This window comes from Pelodiscus sinensis, chromosome 4 (assembly GCF_052426305.1).
Source record: "Pelodiscus sinensis isolate ZL-2025 chromosome 4, ASM5242630v1, whole genome shotgun sequence".
Classification (NCBI taxonomy): domain Eukaryota; kingdom Metazoa; phylum Chordata; order Testudines; family Trionychidae; genus Pelodiscus; species Pelodiscus sinensis.
In genome coordinates this window covers 66,092,904-66,111,341 of record NC_143055.1, presented here as the reverse complement: position 1 = coordinate 66,111,341, position 18,438 = coordinate 66,092,904, and the positions used below count along the sequence as shown (strand labels likewise).

The window sequence follows — 18,438 nt, the reverse complement described above, 5'->3', positions numbered from 1 at the left end:
ACTACTGAGAACAGCCTGTCTCCATCCTCTTCAGAACCTCCCTTCAGGAAGTTGAAGGCTGCTATCAAATCCCCCCTTACTCTTTCTTCTGCAGATTAAACAAACCCAAATCGCTCACTCTCCCCTCATAGGTCATGCGCTCCAGTCCCCTAATCATTTTGGTCACCCTCCCCTGGACCCTCTTCAATGCATCCACATCCTTTCTATAGTGGGGAGCTCAGAACCGGACACAATATTCCAGATGTGGCCTCACCAGAGCTGAAGAAAGGGGAATAATCACTTCTCTGGATCTGCTGGCAATGCTTCTCCTAATGCACCCCAATATGCCATTAGCCTTCTTGGCTACAAGGGCACACTGTTCACTCATATCCAGCTTCTCATCCACTGTAACCCACAGGTCCTTTTCTGTTGAATTGCTACTTAGCCTTTCAGTCCCCAGCCTGTAACAATGCTTGAGATTCTTCCATCCCAAGTGAAGGACTCTACACTTGTCCTTGTTGAACCTCATCAGATTTCTTTTGGCCCAATCCTCTAATCTGTCCAGGTCACTCTGGACCCTATCCCTCCAGCATATCTACCCCTTCCCCTAGTTTAGTGTCATCTGCGAACTTGCTAAGGGTGCAATCCATCTCCTCATCCAGGTCATTAATAAAGATGTTGAACAAAACCAGTCCAAGAACCGATCCTTAGGGCACTCCAATAAAAGCCAACTGCCAACCTGATATCAAGCTGTGGATCACTACTCATTGGGCCCAACAGTCTAACCAGCTTTTTAATCCATCTTACAGTCCATGTATCCAATCCATACTCCCTTAACTTGCTGGCAAGAATATTGTGGGAGACAGTATCAAAAGCTTTGCTAAAGTCAAGGTATAGCACATCCACTGACTTTCCCATATCAACAGAGCCAGTTACCTCATCATAGAAGCTAATCAAATTGGTCAGGTATGACTTGCCCTTCGTGAATCCATGTTGACTATTCCTGATCACTTTCCCCTCTTCCAAGTGCTTCTAAATGGATTCCTTGAGGATCCCCTCCATGATTTTTCCGGGGACTGAGGTAAGGCTGACTGGTCTGTAGTTCCCTGGATTGTCCTTCTTTCCTTTTTTAAAGATGGGCACCACATTTGCCTTTTTCTAATCATCTGGGATCTCTCCCAATCTCATGAGTTTCCAAAGATAATGGCCAAAGGCTCCTCAATGACATTTGCCAATTCTCTCATTACCCAAGGATGCATTAAATCAGGGCTCATGGATTTGTGTATGTTTAGCTTTTCTAAATAGTTCCTAACTTGTTCTTTCCCCACCAAGGGCTGTCCACCTCCTTTCCATATTGCATTGCCTAGTGCATTTGTCTGGGAGCTGACCTTGTCCGTGAAGACAGAGGCAAAGAAAGCATTGAGTACTTCAGCTTTTCCCACATCATCTGTCACTAGGGGTATGTCTACACTACAGCGCTAATTCGAACTAACTTAGTTCGAATTAGTTAATTCGAACTAAGCTAATTCGAACTAACACATCCAGACTAAAAAACTAGTTTGAATTAGCGTTTTGCTCATTTGAACTAGCATGTCCACATTAAGTGGACCCTGAACTGGGGTTAAGGATGGCCGGAAGCAGTGCCAGCAGGGCATCAGATGAGGACTTAGAGCGTGGAGCTGCTGCCTCAGGCTAGCCGAGGGCTGTGCTTTGTCAGTCCCCGTAATACACGAGGTTCGAAGGGATGCCGGAAAGGATGAGACCACAACTGGGGGTTTCAAAAAGCACAAACTGATTTTATTTTGATGGCGCCAGACAATCATCAGAACAAAAATTAAACAGATTGCCAGACAACACAAAACAATTCCCTGAGGCTTTTCTAAATCACAATAATTCCCAATAACTGCCCAGGGGTTAGGAACAGTTGAATTAACACTGGTATTATCCATAGGGCTGACTATTTACACAACTTTATACAAGGAAACAGTAAAAAACCTAAACCACAACTATTTATAAACTAACTTAGTAACTTTTTAGCCACTGTCACTTGGTAAGCAATAAGGACAACTAAAAAATCAATTAGGATAGGGATGATGGTGGGGGGGAAGGGGTGTTATACCAGTTTTGGAGACAGCAGGAACACAAGTACCGGTCACACGCTCATAAACTGTCTCCACTCGGGTCGACCAACTTGGAGTATGCTCAGTAAGACTCAAGAGCGGGGGGTGCAAGGCGTCTGGGTGATCAGGCCAGGCGTTCACTCAATGCGAATCCCCAGTGAGAGAGGGGCTGCCTGCCTGTTTTATTGCCTGTGAACTTATCACCCCATAGGTTGGTTTTTGCTGCAGTGGGTGGAGTAGCAGGCCTGAGCACCAGTCAGCCCACTGGCTGATCTGTTACTGCAATGGGTGGAGCGAGCAGGGGAAGATTATTAATTTACATGCCCTTATATGGAAAACACTCCACCTCACAGACAGAGCCCCCTATACCAGCCTCAGAGGTATTACAGGCTATGGCTCCCTGCGACGGGCAGCCATTCCTGATGTTCTGTCTCGGACATGCCCCCGTGGCTGTCCGGAGCAAGCGATAAGGGGGTTGCCTAAGGTGAGAGCGCACGTAAGGGTAATCAGCAAGAAGCCAATTGGGTAAATTGAGGTTCTGGTGAGCTGCTGTCTTCAGAAAGGGGAGAAAGGGAAAAGTAAGCAACAGTAACAGGGAAAGCGGAAACAACTCTGTGGATAAGAGCTTTTGCAACAGCAGTGCCCACTAAAAAGGCTAGTAACACAAGAGCACATACAATCAACCACTGCTTAATGGTGGATGCCCAAGTACTCAGTCCTCAAGAGGAAAGTTTTGTTTGCCACCAGTCCCATTCTTCCCGCTGTTCGCGAATCTGAACTGCAAGTGAGGTCAGCTGTTGGGTGATGGCTGAAACGTTGTTCCACCCGGGCTTGAAACGCAAACGGTATTGGTCCTTAAACCTGGGGTCAAGGTCCTCGAGTGCCATACAAAAGTCCTTCTGCAATATAACCTGTATCATTATACGATTCTTTTCGGCATAATGAGCTAGTACAGTAAGAGCCAAATCGACTTGTTGAAACCCTTCAGCGGTCAAATTACTGAGGGCTTCAAGATTGCGGGACATTTGGTAACATATCCCCAAACGAAAGATTCAGTGGCAGACTTAAATTTTTTCCATCTTAATGGTTCTCGTCGGCTCCGGAAGTCAAACAGCCGGTGGGGGGCTCGAATGGGTTGGTACCTGAAAAACAAAAAGGGGACAAACAACGCCCTCAAGGCGGGCTAATTAAGATCGAAGAGAAAGCCAATTGTGATGGACTAACGTAGGTTGCTTCAACGCTATTTAATCCCTGTACAAAGACTATCTTTCCAGTGGGGGTGTGGGGCATATCGGGGGGGATGATGGATACCTGTGCCCCCGTGTCTAACAAAAAGGGGATAATTGTCTCGTTTTCGGTAGTCAGGTTTTGATAGGGTCGAGGGTCATTTAAATCAGGCCGAGTGACCGCTAGGCACTCGGCCTCTCCCCGTTTTTTGGCTGCGGGGGAATAGGGCGATCTTCCCACCCCAGTTTCACAGCCAAGTCTTTCTGTTGATCACTATTCATTTTCCTAATAGCTTCCTTGGCGAGTCCCTTACCCAATAAAAATCCAAAAATCTTACGCTCGATGAACGAACGCTCGGGGTATTTGGGTTTGGGTGCCATTTTGGACCCTTTCACCAGAGTAGAGGGGGTTGCAAGTAGGGCGGCCTTTAGTGTTGCCCACTTCACCCTCTCTACAGCGTCGTATAGTCGGCCAATAGGTTGTCCTGTGTATCCCCTTAGCCACAGAAGAGCCCCTGTGTCTAGATTAGGGCTGTTGTCCACGGCTAGGGTAACAGCTGCATCTTCTATGGGAATCTGAGTGGGATCATCAACAAAACGAAATGGGTTTTGTGCTACCGTCTGAACGTTAGTTAAGTTGAGGGGGTGTGCAGTGGGATCCCAGAGCAGAATAGAACTCCCAGCAATTGCGTACATAAGGGTAGTGGAGTTATTCACACAATCAGGTGGCATCTGTACTGCGCGAAATCCCCCTTGTATTTGGAGGTGCGCGGCAGCTGCGGCCGTTACAGGCCAATGATTATTCGCTGCCAATACTCCCCCCATAAGGCCCCGCGACCAACTCCCGGTACGGGTTAACGTTAAGGCTTCCTCCCGGTCAACCCAGTCACTCCCCTGTTCCAAGGCTAATCTCCCTACCCAGATTATAGGAGGCTCATCCGGACGTCGGGCAGTGTCCGTGATGAACTCCTTCATTTCCGCCTTGGTTCGGGGGCGGGTCTCAGTTACCTGAGAGGTATTCCCCTGACCATCCATTTTTAATCGGGTTACAGTCACAGGGAGGGCCTCCGGTACAATCAGGTCGGGAGCTGTGGGTATGGTTGAACTCAGGGTAGTCAAGCCAGGGTAAATGTTTGGTGGGTCATGAGAGCCTTGGTATGGGGGAGGAAGTTGTGTCTCTAAAGGAGGCGTTCTTGGCGCCTGAGGGGAAAACTCCGGTTCTCCCTCCGACTGCGAGTGCGCCACCCCACGGGCGCAATTTGTAACGGCCCCATGGTAGACGGTAACTTTATCAAGGGCTACTGCTAGGGTATTGCAGATGGCAGCCAGAACATCCTCTGATTTATAAGAATCGGGGCGTAGTTTTTTAACCTTTTTTATCCCATCTAACCTTTGGACCAATCCTATTAACAGGTGGTGTGCAGGTGATCCATGTGGGGCTCTTGGCTCGGGGGCCAAGATGGAGGGGGCTACCCCACAGAGTTTAATTACCCTGTTCACCTCTTTCCAGAGGCTAAGAGGGTTTGAATTAGGGGCTGTCTCACCCACTTGAGTGAGACGTGGTTGAAGGCTATTATCGGCCGGGGTGGCCCTGAAGGTGGGATGGCAAGTTAGCAAGCAGCCCACATCACTCAACCCCAAAGGAATGGTGTAGGTCCTACAATCATGGCCGTGTCCTATGACACAGACCCAGTCAAAAGTGTTAGGGGCCCCTTCGCGCTGTCGAGTACAGAGGAGGTGGTATTGCAAATGATTAAACTGATCCTCCTCAGAACCTGGGGTCTCAGTTTTAGCCCAGGGGCAACTATCAGAGTTGTCATGGTCTCTGGGGTTCCGGCATCCTGTTCGTGACGCCATGTCAGTCCCCGTAATACACGAGGTTCGAAGGGATGCCGGAAAGGATGAGACCACAACTGGGGGTTTCAAAAAGCACAAACTGATTTTATTTTGATGGCGCCAGACAATCATCAGAACAAAAATTAAACAGATTGCCAGACAACACAAAACAATTCCCTGAGGCTTTTCTAAATCACAATAATTCCCAATAACTGCCCAGGGGTTAGGAACAGTTGAATTAACACTGGTATTATCCATAGGGCTGACTATTTACACAACTTTATACAAGGAAACAGTAAAAAACCTAAACCACAACTATTTATAAACTAACTTAGTAACTTTTTAGCCACTGTCACTTGGTAAGCAATAAGGACAACTAAAAAATCAATTAGGATAGGGATGATGGTGGGGGGGAAGGGGTGTTATACCAGTTCTGGAGACAGCAGGAACACAAGTACCGGTCACACGCTCATAAACTGTCTCCACTCGGGTCGACCAACTCGGAGTATGCTCAGTAAGACTCAAGAGCGGGGGGTGCAAGGCGTCTGGGTGATCAGGCCAGGCGTTCACTCAATGCGAATCCCCAGTGAGAGAGGGGCTGCCTGCCTGTTTTATTGCCTGTGAACTTATCACCCCATAGGTTGGTTTTTGCTGCAGTGGGTGGAATAGCAGGCCTGAGCACCAGTCAGCCCACTGGCTGATCTGTTACTGCAATGGGTGGAGCGAGCAGGGGAAGATTATTAATTTACATGCCCTTATATGGAAAACACTCCACCTCACAGACAGAGCCCCCTATACCAGCCTCAGAGGTATTACAGGCTATGGCTCCCTGCGACGGGCAGCCATTCCTGATGTTCTGTCTCGGACATGCTTAAAGGGACCCGACCCCCACCCCGGACAGACAGTTCTCAGGGGTGCCCCGCTTGCAAAGCAGTCCTGGCTTGGAGTGCCCTTAGTGCCCACACTGGGCACATCACAGCACTCGGCCATCAGACCGGCTGCAGTTGCCGCAGGCTGCCATCTGGGGAGAGGGGGCAATTGGGAGGCTGCAGGAGAGCTTCCACCCCCAGAAGCCCACAGAGCCAGCCCAGTCCTCTCCATCGGAGGCTCGTACCCCAGTCCTCCCTCACCTCCTTCCACTTACCCTTCCCTAGCCCCCCTTCCTGATGTACAAAATAAAGAAAACATGTGGTCAAAAATAGAATCTCTCTTTATTGAGCAAAACTCGGGGAGACTGGGAAAAGGACGTGGGAGAAGGGAAGAGAGAGGGTGGGAGAGGGGAGGGCAACTACAATGATCAGAGGTTTGGAAGAGGTCCCATATGAAGAGAGGCTAAAGAGACTGGGACTTCTCAGCTTAGAAAAGGGGAGACTGAGGGGGGATAGGATAGAGGTCTATAAAAGTATGAGTGGGGTGGAGAGGGTGCATACAGAAAAGTTCTTCGTTAGTTCCCATAATAGAAGGACTAGAGGACACCAAAGGAAAGGAATGGGTAGCAGGCTTCAAACTAGTAACAGAAAGTTGTTCTTCACAAAGCAAAGAGTCAACCTGTGGAACTCCTTGCTGCAGGAGGCTGTGAAGGCTACAACTAGAACAGAGTTTAAAGAGAAGTGAGATAAAGTGATGGAGGTTGGGTCCATGGAGTGGTATTAGCCAGGGGGTAGGAGTGGTGTCCCTGCCCAAAGTTTGTGGAAGGCTGGAGAGGGATGGCACGAGACAAATGGCTTGGTCACTGTCTTCGGTCCATCTCCTCCAGGGTCCCTAGGGTTGGCCGCTGTCGGCAGACAGGCTACTGGGCTAGATGGACCTTTGGTCTGACCCAGTACGGCCATTGTAAGCTCAGGGCTCAGGGTCGGGGGTCTCAGTGGACCACCTTGATTTTCATGCACATCTGCTCCTGGGTGGCCAGGCTGGCAGCTCTCCTGCCCTAGACGGCCGCTTTCCTGTGCCTAGTGCGGAGGTCGTGGACGAGGTCCACGATGTCTGCACTGGACCAGGCAGGTGCCCACCTCTTGCAGTCCTGGGCAAGCTCCCGGGAGCCGCCAGCCTGGTCCCGGGAAGAGGGGGAGGGCTGGGGGGAATCGGGTGGCTGGCTCGAGCCGTGCCAGGTGCAGGGTCTGCTGGCTGGGTGCTGGCAGGCTTGCATCTGGCACGGGCACCGTAGCCAGCCCGTGCTCCTTTAAGGGGTCCGGGGCCGGGAGGGGGGCAATAGAGTTTCCCTGGTATTGGGCTAGCCTCCCACTAGTTCGAATTAAGGGGCTACACACCCCTTAATTCGAACTAGTAAGTTCGAACTAGGCTTAGTCCTCGTAGAATGAGGTTTACCTAGTTCGAACTAAGCGCTCCACTAGTTCGAATTAAGTTCGAACTACTGGAGCGCTAGTGTAGCGCCTATCAAAGTTAATTCGAACTAACGGACGTTAGTTCGAATTAACTTTGTAGTGTAGACATACCCTAGGTTACCTCCCTCATCCAGTAAGGGCCCCACATGCTCTCTGATCACCCTTCTTATTGCTAACATGCCTGTAAAACCTCTCTTGTTACCCTTCACATCACCTGCAAGCTGCAATTCCAATTGCACTTTTGCCTTCCTAATAATTCCCGTGCATTCTCAAACAATATATTTATACTCCTCCCTAGTCATCTGTCCAAGTTTCCACCTCTTGTAAGCTTCCTTTTTGTGTTTAAGCTCACCAAGGATGTCCCCGGTAAGCCTATCTGGTCGCCTACCTTATTTGCTTTTCTTACTGCGCATAGGGATGGTTTCTTCCTGTGCCTTTAATAAGGCTTCTTTTAAAAAATTGCCAGCTCTCCTGGACTCCTTTCCCCTTCATGTAAGCATCCCAGGGAATCCTGCCCATCAGTTCTCTGAGGGAGTCAAAGTCTGCTTTTCTGAAGTCCAGGGTGTGTATTTTGCTATTCTCCTTTCTTCCTTTGCTCAGGATCCTGAAATCTACCAACTCATGATCACTGCTTCCCAGGTTGTCACCCACCTCTACTTCCCCTACTACTTCCTCCCTGTTTGTGAGCAGCAGGTCAAGCTGTGCATGGCCCATGGTTGGTTCTTTCAACACTTGTACCAAGAAGTTATCCCCAACATTCTCCAAAAACTTCCTCAATTGTCTGTGTACTGCTGTATTCATCTCCCAACAGATGTCAGGGTGATTAAAGTCACCCATGAGAACCAGGGCCTCGTCTACCTCATCCTCCTGATCTACTGGTCTATAGCAGACACCAACCACAACATCACCGCTGTTGCTTCCACCTCTAAACTTAACCCATAGACTCTCAACAGGCTTTTCTCCCTCTATATACTGGAGCACCAAGCAATCATACTGCTCTCTTATATACAATGCAATTCCTCATCCTTTTCTCCCCCGCCTGTTCTTCCTGATCAGTTTATACCCTTCCATGACAGCGCTCCAGTCATGCGAGTCATCCCACCAAGTCTCCATTATTTCAATCAAATCATAGTTCTTGGACTGGGTTAGGGCTTCTAATTCTTCCTGTTTGTTCCCAGGCTTCTTGCATTTGTGTACAAATACCTTAGATAACCAGTTGATTGCCTTACCGTCTTCATTCGAATCAGAGGTCCTCCTTTTTTGCTTATTCCTCCTTGTGTTTCTTCCCGGTATCCGACTTCCCCACTTACCTCAGGGCTTTGGGTCACCGACCCCCAACAAACCTAGCTTAAAGCCCTCCTTACTAGGTTTGCAAGCCTATCTGCGAAGATACTCTTTCCTTTCTTGGTTAGGTGGATCCGATCTCTTCCTTGCAATCCTTGTGCCCGGAACAGAGCCCCATGGTCGAAGAAACCAAAGCCCTCTCTCCGACACCACCTGTGCAATCACGCATTTACTTCCTCAATTCAATGATCCCTACCTGGACCTTTTCCTTCAACAGGGAGGATGGATGAGAACACTACTTGCACTTCAAATTCCTTCATCTTTCGTCCCAGCACTAATAATCTGCAGTGACCTGCTCAAGGTCATTCTTGGCCATATCATTAGTTCCTACATGGAGAAGCAGGAAGGGGTAGTTTTGGAAGAGTCTCAGTTACATCCTGAATGCAAGCTCCTGGTAAGTGGCACACTTCTCAAGATTCCAGGTCTGGACAGCAAATGGATGACTCAGTCCCTCTTACGAGGGAGTCTCCGACTACCAACACCCGTCTTCCTCTTTTGGGAGTGGTTGTCCTGGAACCCCCATCTCTAGGACTACACATCCCATGCCTTCATTAACCAAATTCTAACAAGAAGTTGATGACGTTTTGGCACAAGTTCTATTCCTCCAGCTTTGAAGGCCACTACAATGATGCTATCTGGCCCTGGCATTTTGTAGTGTCTAGTCTGGGGCTGCAAGGTTTTTGTGGAAAAAGCTATGCAAAATGCACTCCGCATTTTGCATAGCTTTTTCTGCCCTTTTTTTTTTTTTTTTTGGAAGAGGCTTTTCCGCCATTTGACCCCGTCTAGATGGGGACAAATGGTAGAAAAGTCTCCTCTTTTGTCAGAGCCCTTATGCTTCATGAAACAAGGTATATGGGGCTCCCCGAAAGAGCGCATTTGCTCTTCTGCGAAAAAAAATGAGAAGAGCAAACATGTTAATCTAGACATAGCCTGAGTGATGGATCACCAAACTCCCTCAAAAGAGGGATGGTGAAGAATGGACTCAATAGTGGCACCTGAGATTTCAGATTCATGGTTGAAGAGAATCTCAGAATGTTCCTTCCAACATTGCTGGAGGGCACATTGTCCTTAAGAAGTGTAGAACTGACTTAGGATAACAGAGGAATTGTGCCATTTGAACTTGGGCCACAAATGGTTTTCCTTGCTTGAAAAAAGGAAAAGTCTGTATGTCCTTAAGAAGTGTAGAACTGACTTAGGATAACAGAGGAATTGTGCCATTTGAACTTGGGCCACAAATGGTTTTCCTTGCTTGAAAAAAGGAAAAGTCTGTATCTCAATGGCTTTTCTAGTCACCACTTATTCTTGATGTCACGCAGTCTCCTTTGAATGCCAGCTTTAAGCTGATGATAGGTAACCTGTAAACCATGAACTGGACTCCTCGCCATCTTAAGTCTCATCAATAACTTTTTCCCTGCAGACATCATCCTTATATCCAAGGATAGATTACAACATGTAAAAGGGTTGGTTTTTTTTCCATTAACTGTCAACCTTGTTTATTCAAACTGGGAAGAGCATCCAGTTTTTACCCTAGATGATCCCTGTACAACATTATTGTTTTCAATGGAATTAACTGATTATTAAATGTCAATTGCAAAGTTAAACAATTATGTTGATAGACAAAAAGTTCTTTCTTATCTGTGTGAGCAGTGATCTCTAACGAGGAAAAAGCAGTTGACTGAACACACTCTGGGAACACCTCTGAGTAAGAAAGAAACTATTTCTACAGTGACTCTTAACACTAGAACCAAAGAAAGTACAGAGAAGCCAAGAATCCTACAGAGTAAAATTATACATTGATACAAAAATTCCTTTTTGATCTCACATACCAGAAAGGTTTTGACCAAGATCTAACAAACAGACCATTGTAATTCTCAATAAGAGGATTTCAAAAGTTAAATAGCAAGGAGACATACTTGGTCTGTAATAATACAACTTGTATTTTCCATAACTTTCTGAGCAGCAGTCTTATTTCTAACCAAAGTCACAACTTACAATTTTAGTTGCTCATTCTTGCAAAGACATTCTACTCCAAAGAAAGAAAAAACAGTAGAAATTACTGAGGTAAAATAATTACTAGGTCACAAAAGTAGTAAAAACGTGAAATATAGTCACACAGCAGCTTCAGCATTTGCTAACTGGTAAGAGGGGAACACTTTATAGTAAGACACTGAACATCACTGTCTGAGGTTTGGATCAGCAGAGTTACATATTCCTCACATTCCTAACAGGGTATCAAGATCATGATTTAACCAGGACAGAATGCCAAATAAATCCAATTCATTATTCATAGGTAATATTTTAAGTCCATAATCTTCCCTAGGCCAAAGGCGCGTCAACTGTCACTTTTATTGATGTCAAATACTAGGTCTGGTTGGGTTTGTAGATATAGCCAAGAAAATACAAGTAAATATATTTGAGTCAATTGATACTTGCTTTCACAATTAAGCACAACTGTTCAGAATAAAGATCCATTCTCTAGGAGGGGACTGGAGAAGTACAGAAGCAGAAGTGTCTACTATTAACCTGTAAATGAAAGGGCTGTATATAAAAAAGAAAATATGTTTTGTGTTATTATGAAGGAGTTTTGACACTGGAGCTCACAAAACAGTTAATGGACTATGACCCCCAAATCTGACCAATTTAGTGAGACATCTAAAACACAAACTGATTCATTAGAATGTTAATGCTTCAGTAGTTTTCTTTCATTCCTCACTTTCTTTGTACTGTACTTTGATAATCTGTAGCAATTTGGCACAGTTACAGAAATTAAAACATAAGTAGAATATAAAGGAATCAACCAACAGTTAACCAAATAATACACAAAATACAGACCTTGTCTTAGAACCAGATAACACACTGCCAAGAGGAGCTAATTTCAAAGGCAAGAATATCAAACTGAGAGTAGGAGCACGCAACAAGAATCTCCCAAACAACTGCCACTGTTGTTATAAGGTGAGGAGTGCACACTCATAACCAGATCTCTCGACAATTCAGAGCTTTAAAGCCGCAAGTACTCTGCTTTCTTCCCTGGAATGTGTCTCCTATAAATCATGATTAGATTTTGATTATGCAGGAGAAAGGTGGTGTGACTGACCGTTAGACCAGGCGGTCCATTATCCCTAACTTCAACGAGTTTCCAGGTGCCCTCCAGCCCACCATAAGTCTCATTTGTCCATCGCCGACCACGCCAGTTGAGCTAGACTGAGCCGGTGACTAGGCTTGTTATAAGTCTAGCGGTTGCGTCCTGATCCAGCTCCCTGGTTGAATCACGGGGAGAGGAGGGTCTGGGCCTTCCCTCTCTCACGGGTCCCAGCCCAGGGCCCTAAGGACACGGACCTGGCTGGGGTCCTGTCCAGCTGGCGGGTCTTTTCACCGCAACACGCCAGCCCTCGGGCTCTCTCTGCCTGCCCTGGGCCACTTCCTCTCCCTGCTCACCCGCCGTCAGCGAGAGGACTACCGCCCAGCTCGGGACCTCCTCCCTTTTACCTGCTGGCCCGGGGACCCCCTGTTCGCCTGTCTTCTTGGGCTTTTAAATCTCCCGGCCTGGCGTCCCGCACCTACGCCGGGGCTCTGCCCTTCCTTGGCGTGCCAACGATGGTGACGTCACCATGCGTCCGCCCACCGTTCACTCCTCCCCCTGGCAGCCGCACCTTGCAGGCGGCTGATCGCCATGCGCATGCTTGGCGGCCGCCAAACAGCTAGCACACCACCGATATCATGCCCCCCGGGTTGCTACGCAGGCAGTGGTCGGAGGACTACTAGTGCAGGGCGGCTCTGCCCCGTCACAGGTGGTAAGGGATGAGGATACAGGACAAATGTGACATTTATCATGATACACAAACTACTTAATCTACTAGACTAGTGACTGTGGAACTTAATAGATGACCATTAAATAATTCTGAGTATTCTGGAGCCTGCTAAAATTCACCAATCTCTAAGGACATACTACAGAATAATACTACTCCCAAAATGGAGCAAGAAAAGACTCAGCTTTAAGGCGATGATGATGTAATCAGGATAAAGTTATTCATCATATCCTATTTCCTTCTTCAATCCCTAATGTTTAGAGTTTCTAGGGAAAGTGATTGTATTTATAAGGAATTTCCACTACTAACTTCATTCAATATATTCAACTCACTAAGATCTAAGGACACACCACACTCTAATGCAAGAAAGCATATGGTCCTTGATGTGGAATAGCACAAAACTTTTAATGAAATTAAACTCTCTTATCCAGACTGAAGAGATGCTATCAATTACTGACATACAACTAAATGGTAATTCTCATAACACAAACAATATATACCAAACGCACTTGACTTGGTACAGCCCTAGGACTTCACAACATGAACTTTCCATCACTTGTAATTATAAATAAATATAGAAACCTAATTAGGTGTCAGATGTATTAATTGTATTATAGGAACACCAGAGGTCTCATTAGCCTGTTGGACTAGTTATTGTACATAGGATAAAAAAGAAAGTCCTTTCCCCATAGAGTTTCAGAGCCTTACAATCCTGGACAAACAAGTGGACAAAGCAAACAACTTTAAGGAAAGAAAAAAGGAGGATGAGGTAACAGCAAAATGAGGAGGTTTTGACCAGAAAACCTAGTTGTCACAGTTTATCACCTACCAAACATTTATCATTAGACATTTAGTATAATGATTTTAAACAGATATTCCATGTTAGTTTTGTAATAGTCATGTATGTGAATAATAAATTATTTACTTTCAGGTGATGAATACAGCTAGCTAGGAATACAATTGTATCCAAAAAAAAAAAAAAAGCAGGAACTATCCCTCACCGATAACTTGTCACAGTACCCTTCTTCCTCCCTCCCCCCACCATCCTCAAGTGCCTGTTTACCAAACTCTGAAATAAAAATAGCTAGTAATTGTGGAATTTAATTAATAGTTGTTACAAGATTTGGAAGCACGGGGTTTCTCTTTCTACAGTTATTCAAGTATGCAATTTTGGCCTTGACACAAGTTCTGAATAAGCATATCTGTTGATTTAGTTGAAAGGATAATTTAACTTCAATCTTTCTCACTTTACATTTAACTTTCAATAACAACTGAAACAATTCTGTTTTGAATTTATTCTCAGGATGTTTTATTATCAAAAACATGGTTAAACAGTGGTTGCTAATGGTTTGTATCTTAAAGATGGTATTACTGAACGCAGTGCTCAGGAAAACACAAAGAAAATTGTGACACCATATTTAATGAAAGTTATTTTTGCTTGCATACTGTTGTTTCATAGCCTTCCTAGTGTGAGTATGCTAGTGACATATGAAGAAAAAGTAAATGAGACTTCTATGTGAGACGCAAGTAAAATTGCTTTATAACCCTCCACAGTGTGGGTCTTGCAAGTGATTGGAGTACTCTCGATTCCCATTGCTCATGGGCATTACTCTTTTCTTCACAAAAAGAGGAATAAAAGTTTGTATGCTTGAACTTTCTCTTTCACCAACAGAATTTTAACCAGTAAAAAATATTACCTCACCCTTTAAGGTTCTCTAAGATCCCAGAATCAACGCACAATAATAATACTGCAAGCAGAAAGAAATCACTTATACCTGCTTTTCGTCCAACAATGACACTATGGTCAGTCCCAGGATAAAACAGCAAGGTAGCAGCTCACAGTTCTGAAGGGAGGAAATGGAAGTGAAAAGAAGCAGCTGAGAAAAAAAGGGGGGAAAAGAAGCAGCTGAGAAAAAAAGTGAGTAATGGGGAGATGAAAGGCACTAGACAGAACAAGCAGTGAGTGGGAGCACAGGAAGGCCTCAGCAACTCCCCATGATTTAAAAGGAAAAGATAAAAAGGTGTCTGTCAGAGAAGAAGCAGGCAACCCAGGAGCCAATGGGGTAAACAGAACTTCTTTATTGCCCACTAAAATTTACCTCAACATACAGCACAATGTCTGAGTGGAAACAAATTGGCGTTAGTCAGACCCTTTTATCTATTTTAATATGTTAATTCACACCTATATAATTAATATTAATAAGAAAACAATACAATTATACCCACCCCTAATTACTTTCATATAATTTCTAACTGGATCAATATTAATCTATGTTCCCAAACTACAAAAACGAAAGGAAAAAGCACGTTTAAAGGGTAATGCAGTGTCTGACCCCTGTACCACTAATGTAGAGCCATTTCAGACCTATTAATTTTTACATATCCCAACACTAGCTATACCCCGATACTTCTGAATTTTGGGACCCTAAGGCCCCCCCTTTCAAATTCTAATGCCTGAATAGAGAACAAGTTTAAGACTGTGATACTAATAAAGTCCAGGTCATAATGCACCCCTACCCAGCACTACTGCAAACCTTGGTCTGGCTAGAGCTGGTAATTTTTGGTCCCCCTTCAGAAATTCCGTTTCTTCGATAGAGAACAAGTCCGGTTGCTCCTTTCCTAGCATTTGCAGAGTCCCTGCACCTCTCTCTTATTCTCTCAGAATGTGTTAGGATACAGGAGGAGAGTTTGGAAGTCATGCGTGCTATGGAGCCAGTCAAATCCAGCAGGCTACAGGTGACTAATTATACTCGGATGTATCGGGTCTAAGTGTCTCTGGTGGGAACAGCAGAACACGGCTCTTCTGAAGCCGCTGTTTGTGCCGAAATGTGGTGCCAAATGAGGGGGTTTGCAGCACTGTGAAATCAGGCCACAGGATTTTTTGCTGTGATAAGAAGAGGTTTGTTCAGTATTTCAACAAGGAAAGTCAGGGCGCTGGGACTAAAACTCGCCAGGACCCTGCATTTCCCCCGCCCCTGAGGAAGAGGGCTCAGAACCTTGGGGCTCTGCGCTCCCCAGCGCCTGCGACAACTTTAGAGACAACAACCTACTACAGCCCCGTCCCTCTGCTCGCTCGCAAGCGAGCTGTGGGGAGCCCGCAGGCAGCGACCTGCTTTGCCCGCAACAGCCCGGCTGCCAACCCTGCGCGGCGGGGGCAACAGCGCTGGATTTCCCGGGGAGCACGCGGGGAGCGTCTCTCCCCTCCAGCCGCCCCACAAAGTTGCCGAGCCGAGTCAAACTCGGTGCGCAGCGCAGCCCGCGCCATGCGCCGGCCGCTGGGAGCCTGGGCTCGCCCGGCCATGGCGACTCACCCATTGCTCTCTTCTCCACCAGCGCTGGGGCTGCTCCTCCCGGCCTCTTTAGCACCAGCGGCAGCTTCCACCAACCCCTCCGCCCGGCCCCAGGCGGCTCCCCCGCCCCAGGCGCCGGCGGGCCAGGGGCGGGCCCAGGAACCCCTCCCCCTCTCCACCTGCCTCATTCATTGGCGTCCCGCAGCCCCCAAACTGTCTCCGGTGCCTGCTCGAGAGCGGCTGAAAGGGCGGGACGACAAGCGAGGGGCCAGGGTCTACAGGACGCGCTGAGCCTCCTGGCTTCGGCATGGTCCATGCTGTCCCCCCGCCCCTCTCTGCTGGAGGGTTGGAAACTGGGGAGGGGAAACAGACTGTGAGCCCTCCCTAGAGTCTCACTCAGCCCTTGCTGCAAGTTCCCTGGCCCCCACTGATTTGTTACCCCTCTGGCTCGGGCCGTGTGCACATACATGAACAGTGAATAGTCATCTGCCCAGCCGGACCGTCCTCAGACCTTCTTTCCCCCTTCCTAGAGAGACAAATGTAATTCTGCCTCGCACTCTAGTGCCCCGCACATGGGGAAGGAACTGCGATGGTGCAGTTATAGGAACGGGTGTCTCCGCCTGGAAAAAGAAGCTAACCAGTGTTCCCTGTAAACTCTGCGCTTGCCGCCCAGTTCTTTGCTTCTAGCGGTGCATAGTCACACATGCCTCGCTGCATATAAAATGTATGGAAAAGTTTAGAGGGACTAATGAAGCTAACCCCTGCTCATACTGATGCCTTGTTATTCTTGTAAATTGACTAGGTAAATATACAACTTTTAGATCATGTGCCAATAGCTTTCTCTCTTCCCTCAGCCTAGACCTAGAGCCACTTTACTGGGTCTAATTCTACTCCCATTGACATAAAAAATTAAGTTTTGCCATTTATGTCAGGGACATGGGATCATACTTGTCTATGTTATGAAACTGGGACTTATTTGTGAATGGAAGGCTGGTGAGCAGGCTCTTTATGAACTACTTTTTTTCTCTCTAAATGAACAAATGTTTTGGATTGCAGGAAAGATTGCATTACTGATATTTAAACCACAATTTGAGAAAATTAAGCCACTATTGCCTATTTGCAGTACACTTTGGATTGAACTTTTCTCATATGTATATATGGGTATCCCATTGGTTTTTCCTTCCAATGACACTAATTTGGAACTTTTATTATAGTTCACTATGATTTAAGTAATAAAGTTGTGCAGGATAAATGGGGACAGAATGTGACCTAGAGATATTAACTGTATTAACATTGACAAACTCATACCTGTCCATATACATAGATATTAACAATGATAAAAGAGATGTTAATGTTCTAAATTACAGCTCCAAGCCGGCTTCTCTACTACCTTATGTAATCTTTTAAAACTATGCAAATTGAGACCATAGTTTTGTAAAATACTACCAGATCAGAATGACAAATGACTGCACAGGGGGCAAGGTAGTGGAAAATCTGACTGTGTAATCTGTTTATCTATTATGGGGGGAAAGTGCTAACATATCTGGCAAGCTGCAAAGGACCCAAATCATTTTCCAGTACCTTTTGTAGTTATTGACACATACAATTAGCCAATTTTTAGGGTCCTCTGGGTCATTTTTCTTAGAAAAAGAAATTGATGGAGTCCAGTATTTCTTTAATGTAATATACTGTTTATTTAAAATCAATATGAAGCCCTGTTTCCCTGAACACAGGAGGAATCAAAAAGGAAGAGATGGTTTCTTTGTTTACAATTTCAAATCCCATTCCAGGGAAAGTTTGCACTCAAAATTCTCCCAACGTTTTTTTCAGAATCATATGACCAATGAGCTGTGTCTCTGGCTTTCTAATACTTCTTTCATCCTCACAAATACACACAGCTCCACCATTCAATGTCCCACCATTTGCTGTCTCAGTCTGCAAAGAAAATCCTTGTTCCACATGGCCCATCTTCTGTTCAAGTCTTGTCAAGTCCCTATATTTTGGGTGGTGTGAAGAAAGCTGATCTTGAACATCTAGCTTCAGTGAGGTCTAATCCAACCCATAATAATAACGGGTGCTAGGCTGGAGGTCCAGTTCTACTGTAAAACAAACATAAGGGCTAGGAGATCGTGAGCAGAGGGAAGGATAGCTACACTATACAACAGACACTAGCATCAGGAAAGGGTTGAATAGTGTGGTTATGCTGCCCTCATAACACAGTATGGACATCAGCGAGAGAAAGTGAAACAGGGCTATTATAATGCATAACAAGTACTGTGGGCAGCACAGAGTGAAAAGGAAAGGTGAATCTATCCTGCTTAATGGAGGTGGAAAGGGGAAGCTATTGATACCAGAGGGAAAAGGGAAGGTACACTTCACAATGGGCACTAGGGGCTGTAGAGGGCAAGAAAGGGACAGGACACTCATTCTGCTTCATCGGCACTTTGGGCAGCACAATTTGAGGAGCATAAAGGAGTCCTATACTACATTGCTGG

The 18,438-nt window shown here is 46.1% G+C and overlaps 1 protein-coding gene across 1 annotated transcript in view; it reads right to left on the bottom strand.

Moving 5' to 3' along the window:
- The window catches only part of GPM6A (glycoprotein M6A), a 347,633-nt gene extending 331,433 nt beyond the window's left edge, over positions 1-16,200 (bottom strand). The window contains exon 1 of the mRNA XM_006131600.5: positions 15,965-16,200. Within this exon, the coding sequence (XP_006131662.3) occupies positions 15,965-15,968 (4 nt within the window). The 5' untranslated portion in view covers positions 15,969-16,200. The remainder of the gene's footprint in view (positions 1-15,964) is intronic.
- Positions 16,201-18,438: the final 2,238 nt, after the last annotated feature.